This window comes from Fukomys damarensis, unplaced genomic scaffold (genome assembly GCF_012274545.1).
Source record: "Fukomys damarensis isolate Sample0158 unplaced genomic scaffold, DMR_v1.0_HiC HiC_scaffold_24, whole genome shotgun sequence".
NCBI lineage: Eukaryota > Metazoa > Chordata > Mammalia > Rodentia > Bathyergidae > Fukomys > Fukomys damarensis.
In genome coordinates this window covers 57,614,015-57,627,893 of record NW_022900936.1, presented here as the reverse complement: position 1 = coordinate 57,627,893, position 13,879 = coordinate 57,614,015, and the positions used below count along the sequence as shown (strand labels likewise).

Here is a 13,879-nt window from a genome sequence, read left to right as displayed (position 1 = left end):
TATTCTCACAGTGGTATTCAAACTGGGTCTCACCAAAATAAAAATAAAGTAATTTAGTAAAATTATATATAGACACAAAGTTGTAGAAACAATTGAAGATCTTTCATATGAGAATGGAGACTAATTTATTCAGAGATTGATATAACAAGGGCTCCAGCCAGCATCACTTGCATTTGGAAGAGACTCAAAGAAAGGCAGGGGTCAGGGATGTAGCTCAGGGGTAGAGTGCTTGTTTAGCAAGCTGGAGGCCCTCTGGGTTTGATCTGTAGAATATAGAAAGAGAAGCAGGAAGGCAGGGGAGTAGAAAGACTTGATAATGAAATAGAAGTCTCCAGGAATTTTCTTAGATATTTCTTTGGGTATGGGGAAGCTGGAAATTGATAACAAGCAGCAGGAGATCAAATATTTGAAGCATACATTTTGAATGCTTTCACATAAGCACAATTAAGATAATAAATATTCTTTAAAGTTTCCTTCATCTTTTAAATCTGTCTTTTCTACCCACTTCTTGCTCCTTTTACATTCTCCAGCAACTATTCATTTGCTGTCACTCTACATTAGGGTTCATTTTGCAGAGTTTTATATAAATGAAACCACACAGCATGTATTCTGTTTTTTATTTTTATTTTTTCACTTAGTTATTTTGAGGTTCATCCATGCAGCTGTATCAATAGTTTATCAATTTTTGTTACTGAATAGTGTTATTTTGCATGGATATACAACAACATATTTTTTCCATTCATCTGTTATTGAATATTTGGAATGGGTAATAGTATTTGAGTACTATAAATAAAACTGTTATAGATATGAATGAGTAAGCCTTTGTAAAACATATATTTTCTTACCTATTCAGTAAAGATGTAGGAGTGGAATATAGTAGTAGTATATTGTGATATTTTCCAGAGTTATGAACATATTCCATTCCTACCATTACTGTATAAGAGGTCAAGTTTCTTCTTTAATTCTGAGATCTTGAATTTTTTATTTTCTTGCCTCGGTCTCTCAAGTAGCTAGAATTACGGCTACAGCAGAGCATTCATGATCTACAACAAATTACATAGTAAAGATTTTACCTCTTTATACTGTCATTATTATTTCAGTGGTGGTTTTAAAGTTTATAATGTACACCTTATTAGGTAATAAGAAAAATAATTTTATATGTACCTCAATTACATTTTCAGTGCTCTTCATTATTTTATGAAGATCTAAATTTCCACCTGGAATAATTTTCCTTCTACTTTCTTTAACATTTCACATAGTATCTACTGCTAATAAATTGTATCAGTATCTATATTTGTGAAAATATCTTTACTTAATCTTATTTTTAAAAGACTTTTGCCAGAAATTGACTTCTAAATTGAAAGTTTTTTTCTTTCAATGAATTTTAAACTGCTATTCTTTCTTGCTGTGTTTCTAATGAGAAACTGATTTTATCCTTATTTTTGTTCTTCTGTATATAACACACATTTTTCCCCCTCTGCCTGCTTTTAGGATTTTTTTATTTATCGGTGGTTCTGAGATATTTGATTATGATGTAACTCAACATAGTTTTCTTCATATTTCTGGTGCATCTATCATATTCCACTGAGCTTTTGAAGATGAAAGATGAAATCTGTGGGCTCAGATGCTAAAAGGAGTGAGGTAGTGGTGGGAGCTTATGGAAGTTCTCTTCTGATTAATTCAATGTTAGCAATGAAATAGGAACCAAGGCTGTTAGTTGAGACTGAGGAAGAAGAGATCTTGATTGTGAGAGAAATTAGAAACCTATCAAGGAGAGTGGAAGAATCAATGAAGAAGGACCTATAATAAGATGTTCAAAAATCTTTAAAAGGCCACTTAAAATTTGTGATCATGAATTTAAAGTCAGTATTGGTAAGCGTTTTTCTTCTACCAGGTTCAGCTCCAAAAGCACAAGAACTTAGTAAGTGGAAAGTTGATGTGGCTAGTGTTGGCAATTGCCAATTGATTATAGCAATTCAGAGAGGGTCAGAGAGTTAAGGATATTAGCAAGGAGATGATTTCATTGATTAACCACTAAGTATCTACATGAAACTTTCTCAATCGGAGTGGATACCATTAGAAGGCAGTTCCTTGCATCTAGAAGGAACTAGAACTAGAAAGAATATATATTTGTTGATACATGTGTAGATGTTTCTAAACAGTAGAAAGCCAGGGCCTTGAATAAATTGTGTTATTGGAGCACATTAATCTTGGTTTTGAGTGCAGTGTTGTGTAGTCTTTAACATTATCTATAATAATCTGCCTATCCCGGTTCAAACCTATCAGGGCAGCCTCTCCCTACACAACTACTGCATTCTCTCAACAGCCCACACACAACTCCTTTCTGTTCCTTGCATTTGCCACGTGTTACACATGGGCTTTCCTCCACAGAAATGCTTTTTCCTTTGCAAGAATACTCATCCTTGCACCTCAGCTTTCCTGAGAAATGCAAACATTTCTGTAGTGACAAGCAGTATGGTTCTTTCTTAGCACACATCATCATTGAAGTATTACATCATTTAAGTATTGACAGCTTTCTGCTATTATGTTGCAAGCTTCCTGACAGCAAGAACCTTGCTTGTTTTGGTTCCCACTGAAACTAGCATAGTCTCTGGCGCATAGGTAGATAGATGGTAATAAACATTCTAAAATAAATAAATAAATAGAGGTGAAAACAATGATGTGGTGATATGTGAAGCCTGGTGGGGGGAGCAACACTTTTCATTTGGAGAATTCTCGAGTCATTGGCTGATGCTACAGGCCTACCTAGCAATACTTTGCTCCGAAAACTAGAGTTTCCCAGGTAAATGCAAAATCACAGATCCTCAGTCCCGGAGCCCAAACCAGTCTTTGGGAGGCGCCTGCTCACTGAGCTCGCAGGAAATACGCAAGGCGTGGGGGCGGGGCTTTGGTAACTCGGCAACAGACCGGAAGCCGTAGACTGCGTTAACCTGTGGCGGGCTTCCCGGTTCTGGACAGGAGATTTTAGTCCCAGTGGAGGCAGCAGCCGGAAATCTGCAAAGCAGGTTAAAATACGCAGCAGAGGTCTGCAGCCCCGGGGCTCGCAGAGGTATAGAGACCAGGGTTACTTTCAGCGCGAGGAGAAGGGAGATAGCCAGGTCAGGAATCCTTCCTAGTAAAGGCCTCAGGGCGGCCGTGTGTTTCCAGAGAAGGTGTGCACATCAGGGTATTTGTCTAGCGCGCTCTTTGCCGGAGCACCTTATCGTGCACTTGTACGCCGCTCGCTGTTGCTTTTGCACGGAGCCAGAATCTGGAGTGCTGGATTCTCCCCTTTAAAGCATTCAGTCTTCAGCAGGAGACAATCCACCCAGCGCACTTTGGGATAGGGTTGATCATTTAAATGAACGTCAGGAAGGCCTTAAGAAGGAGGCCTCTGAATGAGTTGTGAAGAGCTGTGGATTAAAGCCGTAGAAAAGTGAGTGAAAGTCGGAAGAGGGAAAAAGATATTTGGACTTATGTATGAGGGCGAGAGCCTGGTCTTGTGATGTGTAAGAGACGTGAGAAAAGACTGGGAAGATCAGTCGGTCCATGAGGTTGAGGCAAACTCTGAAGTTGGTTTCTTCTCTACAGTGGGACAACATTAAAATCTTTTGAGGAAGGAAGTTAAAGCTTGAGATCTGTACTTATCGAGACCTATATCTGGGAGGATTGAAGGGACAGTGTTTGGAAAGAGCCTTTGTTTATTTTGATTAGTTTCTAAAACCCTATAGTCACAGAAGTCATTTTCTGTGCTCTACCCACTCCATAATCTGGTAGACTGATGGACTCTATGTCTCTGTGAATTTGCCTATTCTGGACATATAGAAATGGCATCATGCAGTCTGTGGCCTTTTCTGTTTAGCTTTTATCAGAGTAATATTTTCAAAATTCATCTGTGTTGTACCAAGTATCAGTACTTCATATATTATTATCATCAAATAATATCCCATTGTATGGGTATATTATTTATACATTCTTCAGTTGATAGACATTTTGGGTATTTCCACTTTTTGTCTATTAAAAGTAATATTGCTATGAACAGTCATACGCAAGTTTTTGTATGGACTTACGTTTAAATTCTTTTGGAATATACCTAGAAGTGGAATTGCTAGGTCGTGTGGTTAATTCTTTTTAAGGTCTCTGAGGAACTGTAGAACTGTTTTTCCAGAGTGCCTATAGCCTCTCCCATTTCCCTCAGCAACTGTATGAGGATTGCAATAGCTCCACATTCTTGTCAATGCTTGATATTGCCTGTCTCTTGTTACAGCTGTCCTGATGGGTTTGAGGTGGTATCTCAGTGTGGTTTTGATTGGTACTTCCCTAATTATGTTGGGCATCTTTTCACGTGCTTATTGGCTATCTATAGTATATTCAAACATTTTTAGTTTTTATTTTTCATTATTTATTTAGCTTAGTTTACTTGAGACCTCACTGTGTAGTTCAGGCTGTCTGAATTTTCTGTGTAGCCCAGGTTGGCCTATTACTTGCTCTCCTCCTGACTTTGCCTCCCAGTGCTGGATAACAGGTACATGCCACCATGCCAGGCCATATGCCCATTTTTAAATTGGATGTTTTTATAACTGAGTTGTAAGAATTCTGCATATATTCTAGATATGAAGCCTTTATCAAATATATGATTTACAAATTATCTCCCATTCTGTTGGTTGTGTTTTCATTTTCTTAATTGTTCCTTTGAACATAAATTAAAAAAAATTTTTTTTCTTTTTGGTACCAGGGATTGAACTCAGGACCCTGTTCTTGCAAGGTAGGTAGCAGAACCACTGAGCTAAATCTCTGGTCTTGAATATAAAATTTTAAAAATTGTGTGAACCTCAATTTATTTTTTTTTCTTTGGTCATTTGTACTTTTAGTGCCATTATCTAAGAAACCATTACTTAACCTAAGGTTCATAAAGTTTTTTTTTCATTAAGTTTATTGGTACTTTTTAGGTATATAGTACAGTTACATTCATCATTGGGATCTTGTACATTTACATGATGTATCTTGATTCTTATTTTTTCCCCCATTCCCCTGCCCTCCCTTCCCCGCCTTCCTAATTTACAAAGACTTTGTTTCCATTTTTTCCTTTTTTCATATTTTTTCTTTTCCCTTCTTTCCCTTCACCTACCTTTCCCACTTTCCCTATTCCTTTAGACCTTTTCTTCCTATTTCATATATTCAATTATACAATTTAAATAAGGTTCATAAATACTTATGTTTTCTTCTAACAGTTTATTATAGTTTTAGCTCTTAAACTTAATTATGACTCATTTTAAGCCAATTTTTGTATATGATATAACGTAGGAGTCCAACTTGTTTCTTTTTCATATGAATATCCAATTCTCCCAGCACCATTTATAGAAAAGACAGTCCTTTTTCCATTAAATTGTTTTGACACCCTCATTGGAAAATAAACTGACAAATAAATGGTGTGTTTTGGACTCTTATTTCCATTCTATTCCATATCCTTTAAAATGGTATTTTTGTCTAACATTAACTGTGTGAGCTTCACATTGTTTAATTCTTTGCCCTTTAGTTTTCTCGTTTCTAAGATCAGTGGTAAGTAGTATTTCATGGAGTTACTGTATTGCATATTCTCTACTAATTGTGAATTTGTGTGGCTGATGACAAAGACCATGACTACTATCCTAGTTCTCTGCTAAATTGCTGCTTTCCTAGAGTTCTTTATTAAGCAAATAAATTTATTCACTTGGAACTTCATTGTATGCATTTGTATCAATTTCCTATTGTAAAATAAAAGAATCAAGTATTTTTATAGCCTGTTTCTTTCATGGTACTTACATTTTTCTTCTGATGTTTTAAGTTATTTTGCTTTTCCTATATATCCTTTCCCTCTCTGGTAATGCATAATTATTACTTTTTGCATTTAAAAATTTTGGTGTCATTCCTAGATGTCTTTGGTCAGAGTGAACCGTTACTCTCCTCGAGGAGGTGCAAAAAAAGCACTGAAAGTGAAGAAGAAGAAAACTACAGTGAAGCAAGAATGGGATGTAAGTGCATGTGGTAAGATGGTAAACTGTATGACATTAGTCTGGAGACTAGGTGTAATGATACGGCCCTTGTCACTCAGATGGTGTTCTTTTTTTTTTTTTTTTTTTTTTTTTTTTTTTGGTACTGGGGATTGAACTTGGGTCCTTGCACTTACAAGGCAGGCCACCAAACCGCTGAGCTAAATCCCCAGGCCCTCAGATGGTGCTCTGAATGGGGCTTAGAATACCATGAATAAAGTAATAAAGTAGAATGAGTTCTGGGCCTTAGTCTTGGGGAAAAGAGCAGACTTCTTGGGGAGCTTTTAAGAATATGCCTACCTAGGCTATAACTTCCAGCTCCTTTGAAAAAAATTAAAATCTTAATTGGTTGTGGAGTGTGTTTTTTAAGAGTCCTTTCACCTCTTCTTTGTTTGAAATGTTTGCTTTAAAGCAACACTAGTTAGCCTGTCACTGAGGTCTGTGAACATTTTTTTGATACCTGTCTTAGATTTATCCTTAGTATCCAGTGATATCATAATTTTGTGGTCAGCATTTTTGACTAAAAAGGTGGGTAATCTTTGTTCTCTTTTGACTTATTTGTTGCTTACCTCTCCAGAGACTGATGAATTCCAGTATAAGAATCTCTTAATGGAAACAAAGCTTTTGTACATAGGGAGGGGAGGGGAGGGGACTTGAGGGGGGGAATTGGATAAAATAAAAATATTAAAAAAAAGAATCTCTTAAAATATAAAACAAATCTCAGATATAAAACAAGTCTCTTTGGACCATGTGATGCCTGGCTTCTAAACTGAGCGTCTCCTCCAATTGCCAGGGAGATAAGGACTGGCTTAGATCCTAGGAATTTTTGGCAGCTTGGAACTTTCAAGGTGGTGGCCAACCACCTTTGTCAAACATCTTCAGTAAACTGACAACTTCTGGAAGTGGGGTAAAGGGACTTCTCTGTTTAGGTTGTTTTGTTGACATTTGATTGGAGATGGTAATGTAGCATTGTCCCTCTCATAGAGGTTAGCTTGGGAAGTTCAGTATTTATTTCAGTATTTAGCTGTTGCTCAAAATTAAATGGAAGCCGATCATTCATTTGAAATTGCACCAGAAATCTTCTTCATTTGCTTTTTATTATCTCCAGAACTGGAAAAATCTGACCTTTGAAGGTAGCCTGAAATTGGAAAATAGTCATAAGTCACTTGGCATGAAGAGTAAATGATTGAAGAGAGGTCTGCTTCATACTGTTTTGGTAACAGTAGTGAGCCTCTTTCTGAAATGACTTGTATATTACATTTAAAGGCAACTTCAGAGTAAAATAGTTTAAAGCAATAGTAGTATTGATGGAATTGTATTTTTTCCATGAAAGCTAATTCCCAAAATATCACTTTTTTATATGCCTGAATTTTATTAACATTACTACAAACAGTTCTCATGGGATTATAGTTGTACTTTGTACCTTTGTAAACCATCTGTAAAGAATAACAGTTTTTATATAGGAAAGCTTTGACCTAAGTATAAATCATGGGCAAAAAGTTTAGCCATTGCATGTGTCAGAAACTATCGTGACTCAGTCTTGTTTGTATTTCTTATCACTTAGGAGTGAAACTCTTAACTTCTTTTGTTTCCTGCCTTTCCACATCTGTGTAGCAAAATGGCTGAGGTCATTTTGGAAAGTGCCAAGTTTCAGGACTGTTTGTTAGAGCTTGTATGCTGGGCACCACATAAATCCAGGGATGCTATTTATACGGATTAGAATACTACAGGTACCTCCTGGAGTTGTGCAGCATGGTAGCTTTGCTGTGTTGGTTGCTGTTTTTTTGCATAAGTAACTTTCTCACCTTTTATGAAATTAGGCAGAGCCTACATACTTAACTACTTAACAGTTTACCCCAAGAGTCACTTGAGCAGCATGTTTGTTTATGTACTGACTATTCCAAGTGTCTCTCAGCAGGTGTCATTTCAACCAGTTTTTTTCTTATATTTGATAAAATTGTCGTTTTTAATATTTTCTGTTATAGTAGCTTATTAATGAAAAAAATAGCAATTTTTGGTTATCTTGTGTTTAAGTAATTGAGCTGGTGAGTGGTTAACCTCAGATTATAATAGGTTCTCTGGCACAGATGTTTGTGTACATAAATTGAACCTTTTTATAGTGATCATACTTCCTATTAGAAATCTTTGTAAGAATCCTGGGATTCCATGGAATACAGTTTGAAAATTGCAATTTTAGTTTAACGTACTCATTTAAATACATACTACTAAAGAAAAAGAAATAAATACTACTTTTTTAAATCCCTTGTCTTAATACAGCTGAGTGCTTATTTTCTGTAAGACAACTAAAAGTGTTATTTTCTGCAGGATACCTAACGGTAATCTGTGTTAATATTTATATGGAGAATACTGTTTCCTGGGAAGAGTTTTTGGTCTTAAGGTTTTTAATCAATTTTCAGCTTTATACTCCAGTAAATGCTAATGTTTTATAAGAAAAAAATTTTTTCTTAAGTAAAGGTCATCTTTCCTTACAGAATACTGTGAATGATCTGACAGTTCATCGGGCAACTCCTGAGGATCTGGTAAGTTTAATACTGAAAGTTAAGTTTTATTTGGTATTTGATTTCAAAACTTCAGAATAGAAGCTGTAATCATTCCTGGGAGTTACTCAGTTATGTCTTTTCCTCTGTGAAGTTTTCTGCTATTACCTCTGTGAACAGTTTTTTTAATGTCAGTTGTACTTTCTCCTGCTTTTTTGTGGACTCCTATCAATCTTGTGTTACTCTTCTTTGCATCCTGTAGCAGCTGCTGGAACTATTTCTCATGGTTCCTTATTTTTAAGAAATCTGTCTTTTCATGGTCACCAACTGCAAACCCATCTTCTGTACCTAATATTCTATCTTCACATTGGTTTAATTTGCTGTGAATACTTTCAGTGGAGTTTTTAATCTCCTGGTTATCTGTTTGAATCTGTTTTATGGATTCCATTTCTTAGGTTTGGTGTTCATGGTTTCCATTTCTTTCCTATGCTGGGCGTTCAGGGCTTATATTGTGGTCCTGAGGCTCATCTATTTTTTAAAATCTGTTTCTGTTCTAGAGTCTCTAATATGTCTTTTATTCTGCTCACCATCTCTGTTGTTATCTGGGAAATTATTTCTGTTTTGAATTTTTCTAGAGACTTGTTCATCTGTTTGGTTACTTCCCATGCTATCAGTTCAGGGTGGCCAGGTCCTTGATTATCAGATCTTTCTACCCTGCTTCTGCCAGAATTTGCACGTGGTGAGCTGGAAGTCTGGGTTTGCGCCTTGTTTTGGTGTCTTCTCATTTCTTTCTTTATTTTTTAAGTTATTTTTTATTTTTTTGGTACCAGGTAATCAAACTCTGGCCCTTGCACTTGTGAGGCAGGTGATAGCATCCCTGAGCTAAATCCTGGTCCTGATGTCTTCTCATTTCTAATTTTGTTGTTGGTGCTCTTTTTGGATTAATTCCTGGGCTAATACTTCAATATTGCTTATTGTGAGTATCTTTATTGCTTGTATTTAGAGCCCTTATGGAGTGATTGCTTCTCAGAGGTATCTTCCAGGTGTAAATGTTCTTTTTAGCCTTTGAGTCTCTAATGACTGTTAGGCAATCTCATTTTCAGTACACCAGGAAAGACAACTGATTAGATCAATGATGACACCTTAGCCCAATTGATACAGTCATCATCAACAGTTGCATCAAACACAACTTGGAAAATGATAGTTTTTGGTAGCAGCTAATCTGTGACCTTTGACTATGTGAGCTAGATCAAAATTGAGGGCCAGCCCAAAATATGTTTGTATTAGATAAACCCTTCAATATAATAAATTTACCCTTCAGGATGAGGATTTAGAAAGGGTTGGGAGGGAGGGATGGAGAGATGAAAGGGAAAGGTTAGAAGTGGGGCTAGAGCACATAGGAAAATCACACAAACTTTGGCAAACTGTTCAAGACAAGACTTGGAAAAGACAGAGCAAAAGAACAAAGACAAGAACAGAACAAACTAACAGCAATAGGGAAGCTAGAAACTGTATTCACCTTCATATAAGAATAGTGACAGTCGAGAGAAGGAAAAAGAGAAAAACAGTTCGAAATGGGACAAGAACAAGAACAAAAAGAGAGGGGATAAAAAGAAAAGAAAAGTAAATATATATAAAAAATTGGCCTCCCTCAAGGTATGTCTCCACTGTCCTGTAGACAATGTGGGCAGCACTTTGCAGATCTAAGTTGATTAGTCTCAGTAAGCCAGCTGTAGTCTACTGAGATTCAGGCTGATTTCTGGCTGCAAGGCCCAAGTTGAGGTCCCTGACCTCCTGCAGGACTGAGCTTCGCAAGGTTCTACTGCAGGTTCCAGCTGTCCTTCCCCCTAAGCGGGTCCAGGTTTCTGTGGGAGGTGCTGATTCCACCACCTTACCAGCCACAGTGGTCCAGTGTTCCTTTATTGCAGATTTTCTTCATTTTACCAGTGGGTTTCAATTTTCATTTCAGAGAGGCCCTCTCTGTTGTTCACTTCTGCTGTGTCTTCTGGGGCTCATAACCATGGCGTTTAAGGCCCCCTGGTGCTTCTGCAGTGTGGATTCAGATACCATGTTGCCCATGTTTTGTGCTTCAGCTCTGGCTATGCTGCTTCTGGGGTCCAGTGGAGCTGCTGCTTTCCTTCAGTATTAATTTGCTATTACTTTGTTTTGCAAAAGTATTGGTGTAGTCAGTGTAGTAATTTATCCCTTGACTATATCATGAATATTTCTAAATCAGAGCCACAATTTGTGCTATTTCCCTACCTTCTCTACCCATCCAAGTCTTACTGTGGTTTTTTTATCCTAATTCAGCTTCTATTTTTAAAAAAGTTTCTACTGTAGATTTTTTCCTTTTAAATATTATTTTAAATTTACATAGCATTTCTACTTATAGGATACCCTGTGATGTTTTGTTATACATTTGTATTATATAATATTCCAATTAGGGTCAACATATATTTCTTTAAACATTTATTTGTGGTGGAAACATCCAAAATCCTTTCTTTTAGATGTTTTTTTGAAATATACAGTATCCTACTATGCAATAGAATATAGGGTTTTAAAAATGGCTTTATATATAATTCACATACCATAAAATTTGTTATTAGTATGTGCGGAGTGTGCAACCATCACTATTGTCCAATTTTACAATGTTTTCATCACCCCAGAAAGAAACCTATACCCATTAACAGTCACTCTCTATGCCTACTCCTCCCCGTCTGTGGAAGTGTCCTACTTTCTGTCTCTGCGGGTTTGCCTCTCCTAGATTTTGCTTATAAATGTAATCCATTATGTGTCCCTTTGTGTCCAGCATCCTTTTCTTGGCATAATGTTTTCACGTATAGTATAGCTTATATGTGAACTCCATTCCTTATTGTTGCTGGATAATAGTCCATTGTGTGAATATCATGTTTTATTTTTTGATTCATTAGTTGGAGGACATTTGAATTGTCCTTATTTTTGGATTGTTATAAGTAATCCTGCTGTGAACATTCATGTACAGTTTTTGTGTGAACATATGCTGTCACTTTTTTTGTGTATATACTAGGAGCAGAACTGCTGGGTCCTATAACATCTCCATATTTGACTTTTGAGGTGACTGCTGAACTTTTCAAGTGGCTGCTTTATTGACATCACAGCAGCATGTGTGAGACTTCCAGCTTCTCCACATTTGGATTATTGTTCTTTTTTATTTTATTTCTTCCTGTTGATATAAGGTGCTATTTCACTGTGGTTTTCATTTGCAATTTTTTTTTTTTTTTGAGACAAAGTCTTGCTATGTAGTTCAGCCTGGCCTTGAACTCACTATGAGCTGAGGTTGGCCTTGAGCAGAGATCCTCCTGCCTCAGCCTCATAAGTGCTGGGATTATAGGAATGTGCCGCCACAACCAACTCAAATTTTTTTCTATTTTTCTCAAAAAATATCATTTCATTTTTCTTACATGAATTAGAATATTCAAATAATATTTGATTGTTAATCTTCTAATGGATGGATTTCTTATTCACATGATAAAAACTCAGTAGGATATTTATCAGAGTAAGTGAGTTTTGTTTTTACTTAGTTCTGAATACTAAAGTACTATCTGTAAAGTCAGATATCTTCTTTTCTTCCTTAGCCACCCCAATACATTCTTTCTTTGTAACTCTTCTTCTCTTTGGTACTGGGGATTGAACCCAGGACCTCCACATTGAGCTACATCACTATTCCTCTTTCTTAAAAAAATTTTTGACATAGTCTTGCGAAATTTCCTGGGCTGGGCTAAAATTTGGGATCTTCCTGCCTCAGCATCCCAGTATCATGGAATTGTAGACATGTACCACCACCACACCGGGCTTCTTTCTTCCTTAAGACCTGTGGTTCATTTCTCTTTGTCCTACAAACTCCACTTCCCTGGATTTCTGCAACTTTTGTGGCTCACTTCCACATGAAACCATGGCAAGGCTATAAAAACAACACTACACAATTAATTCTTGATAGTGATGTGATTATCATGAAACTGATGTGTCTTTGCCAAAGACAAGTGGATTTTGTGTCTTTTACAGTGTGTGTGCTCAGTGTGTGTGTGTGTGTGTGTGTGTGTGTGTGTGTGTAAAAATGTCAATTTTGACCCACAAATTAAACTGACCATTAATTTTGACCATCAATTAAATTGAGATCTAACTTTTGCTTTGAAAAACACTAGTTTATTGGGTAGTGTTGGAGAGAAGGAAATTGAAATTAATATTATTTCTAGTTTGTCTTTTAGTTAGATTTACTAGTTCTAGATACTTTTTTTTTTAAGATCACTTTTGAAAATTTAGAGGACTATGAAAAATTTGGCTGTATATATATATATATATATATACGTATATACATATATATACGTATATATATATATATACGTATATATATGTATATACGTATATATATATATATATATATACAGACAAATTTTTCATAGTCCTCTAAATTTTCAAAAGTGATCTTAAAAAAAAAAGTATCTAGAACTAGTAAATCTAACTAAAAGACAAACTAGAAATAATATTAATTTCAATTTCCTTCTCTCCAACACTACCCAATAAACTAGTGTTTTTCAAAGCAAAAGTTAGATCTCAATTTAATTGATGGTCAAAATTAATGGTCAGTTTAATTTGTGGGTCAAAATTGACATTTTTACACACACACACACACACACACACACACACACACACTGAGCACACACACTGTAAAAGACACAAAATCCACTTGTCTTTGGCAAAGACACATCAGTTTCATGATAATCACATCACTATCAAGAATTAATTGTGTAGTGTTGTTTTTATAGCCTTGCCATGGTTTCATGTGGAAGTGAGCCACAAAAGTTGCAGAAATCCAGGGAAGTGGAGTTTGTAGGACAAAGAGAAATGAACCACAGGTCTTAAGGAAGAAAGAAGCCCGGTGTGGTGGTGGTACATGTCTACAATTCCATGATACTGGGATGCTGAGGCAGGAAGATCCCAAATTTTAGCCCAGCCCAGGAAATTTCGCAAGACTATGTCAAAAATTTTTTTAAGAAAGAGGAATAGTGATGTAGCTCAATGTGGAGGTCCTGGGTTCAATCCCCAGTACCAAAGAGAAGAAGAGTTACAAAGAAAGAATGTATTGGGGTGGCTAAGGAAGAAAAGAAGATATCTGACTTTACAGATAGTACTTTAGTATTCAGAACTAAGTAAAAACAAAACTCACTTACTCTGATAAATATCCTACTGAGTTTTTATCATGTGAATAAGAAATCCATCCATTAGAAGATTAACAATCAAATATTATTTGAATATTCTAATTCATGTAAGAAAAATGAAATGATATTTTTTGAGAAAAATAGAAAAAAATTTGAG

The 13,879-nt window shown here is 36.0% G+C and overlaps 1 protein-coding gene across 7 annotated transcripts in view; it reads left to right on the top strand.

Annotated features, from left to right (window-relative positions):
• The first annotated feature begins 2,939 nt into the window (after nt 1–2,939).
• Spice1 (spindle and centriole associated protein 1) overlaps nt 2,940–13,879 on the top strand; it is a 50,125-nt gene continuing 39,185 nt past the window's right edge. For 5 of the 7 annotated variants that reach the window (XM_010630099.3, XM_010630100.3, XM_010630096.3 and 2 more), the window contains exons 1-4: nt 2,940–3,436; nt 4,736–4,765; nt 5,913–6,011; nt 8,522–8,569. In XM_010630099.3, the coding sequence (XP_010628401.1) occupies nt 5,913–6,011; nt 8,522–8,569 (147 nt within the window). In that variant the 5' untranslated portion in view covers nt 2,940–3,436; nt 4,736–4,765. Of the gene's footprint in view, nt 3,437–4,466; nt 4,526–4,735; nt 4,766–5,912; nt 6,012–8,521; nt 8,570–13,879 lie in introns of those variants that run through there. The other 2 variants (XM_010630094.3, XM_010630095.3) reach the window with 2 other exon arrangements.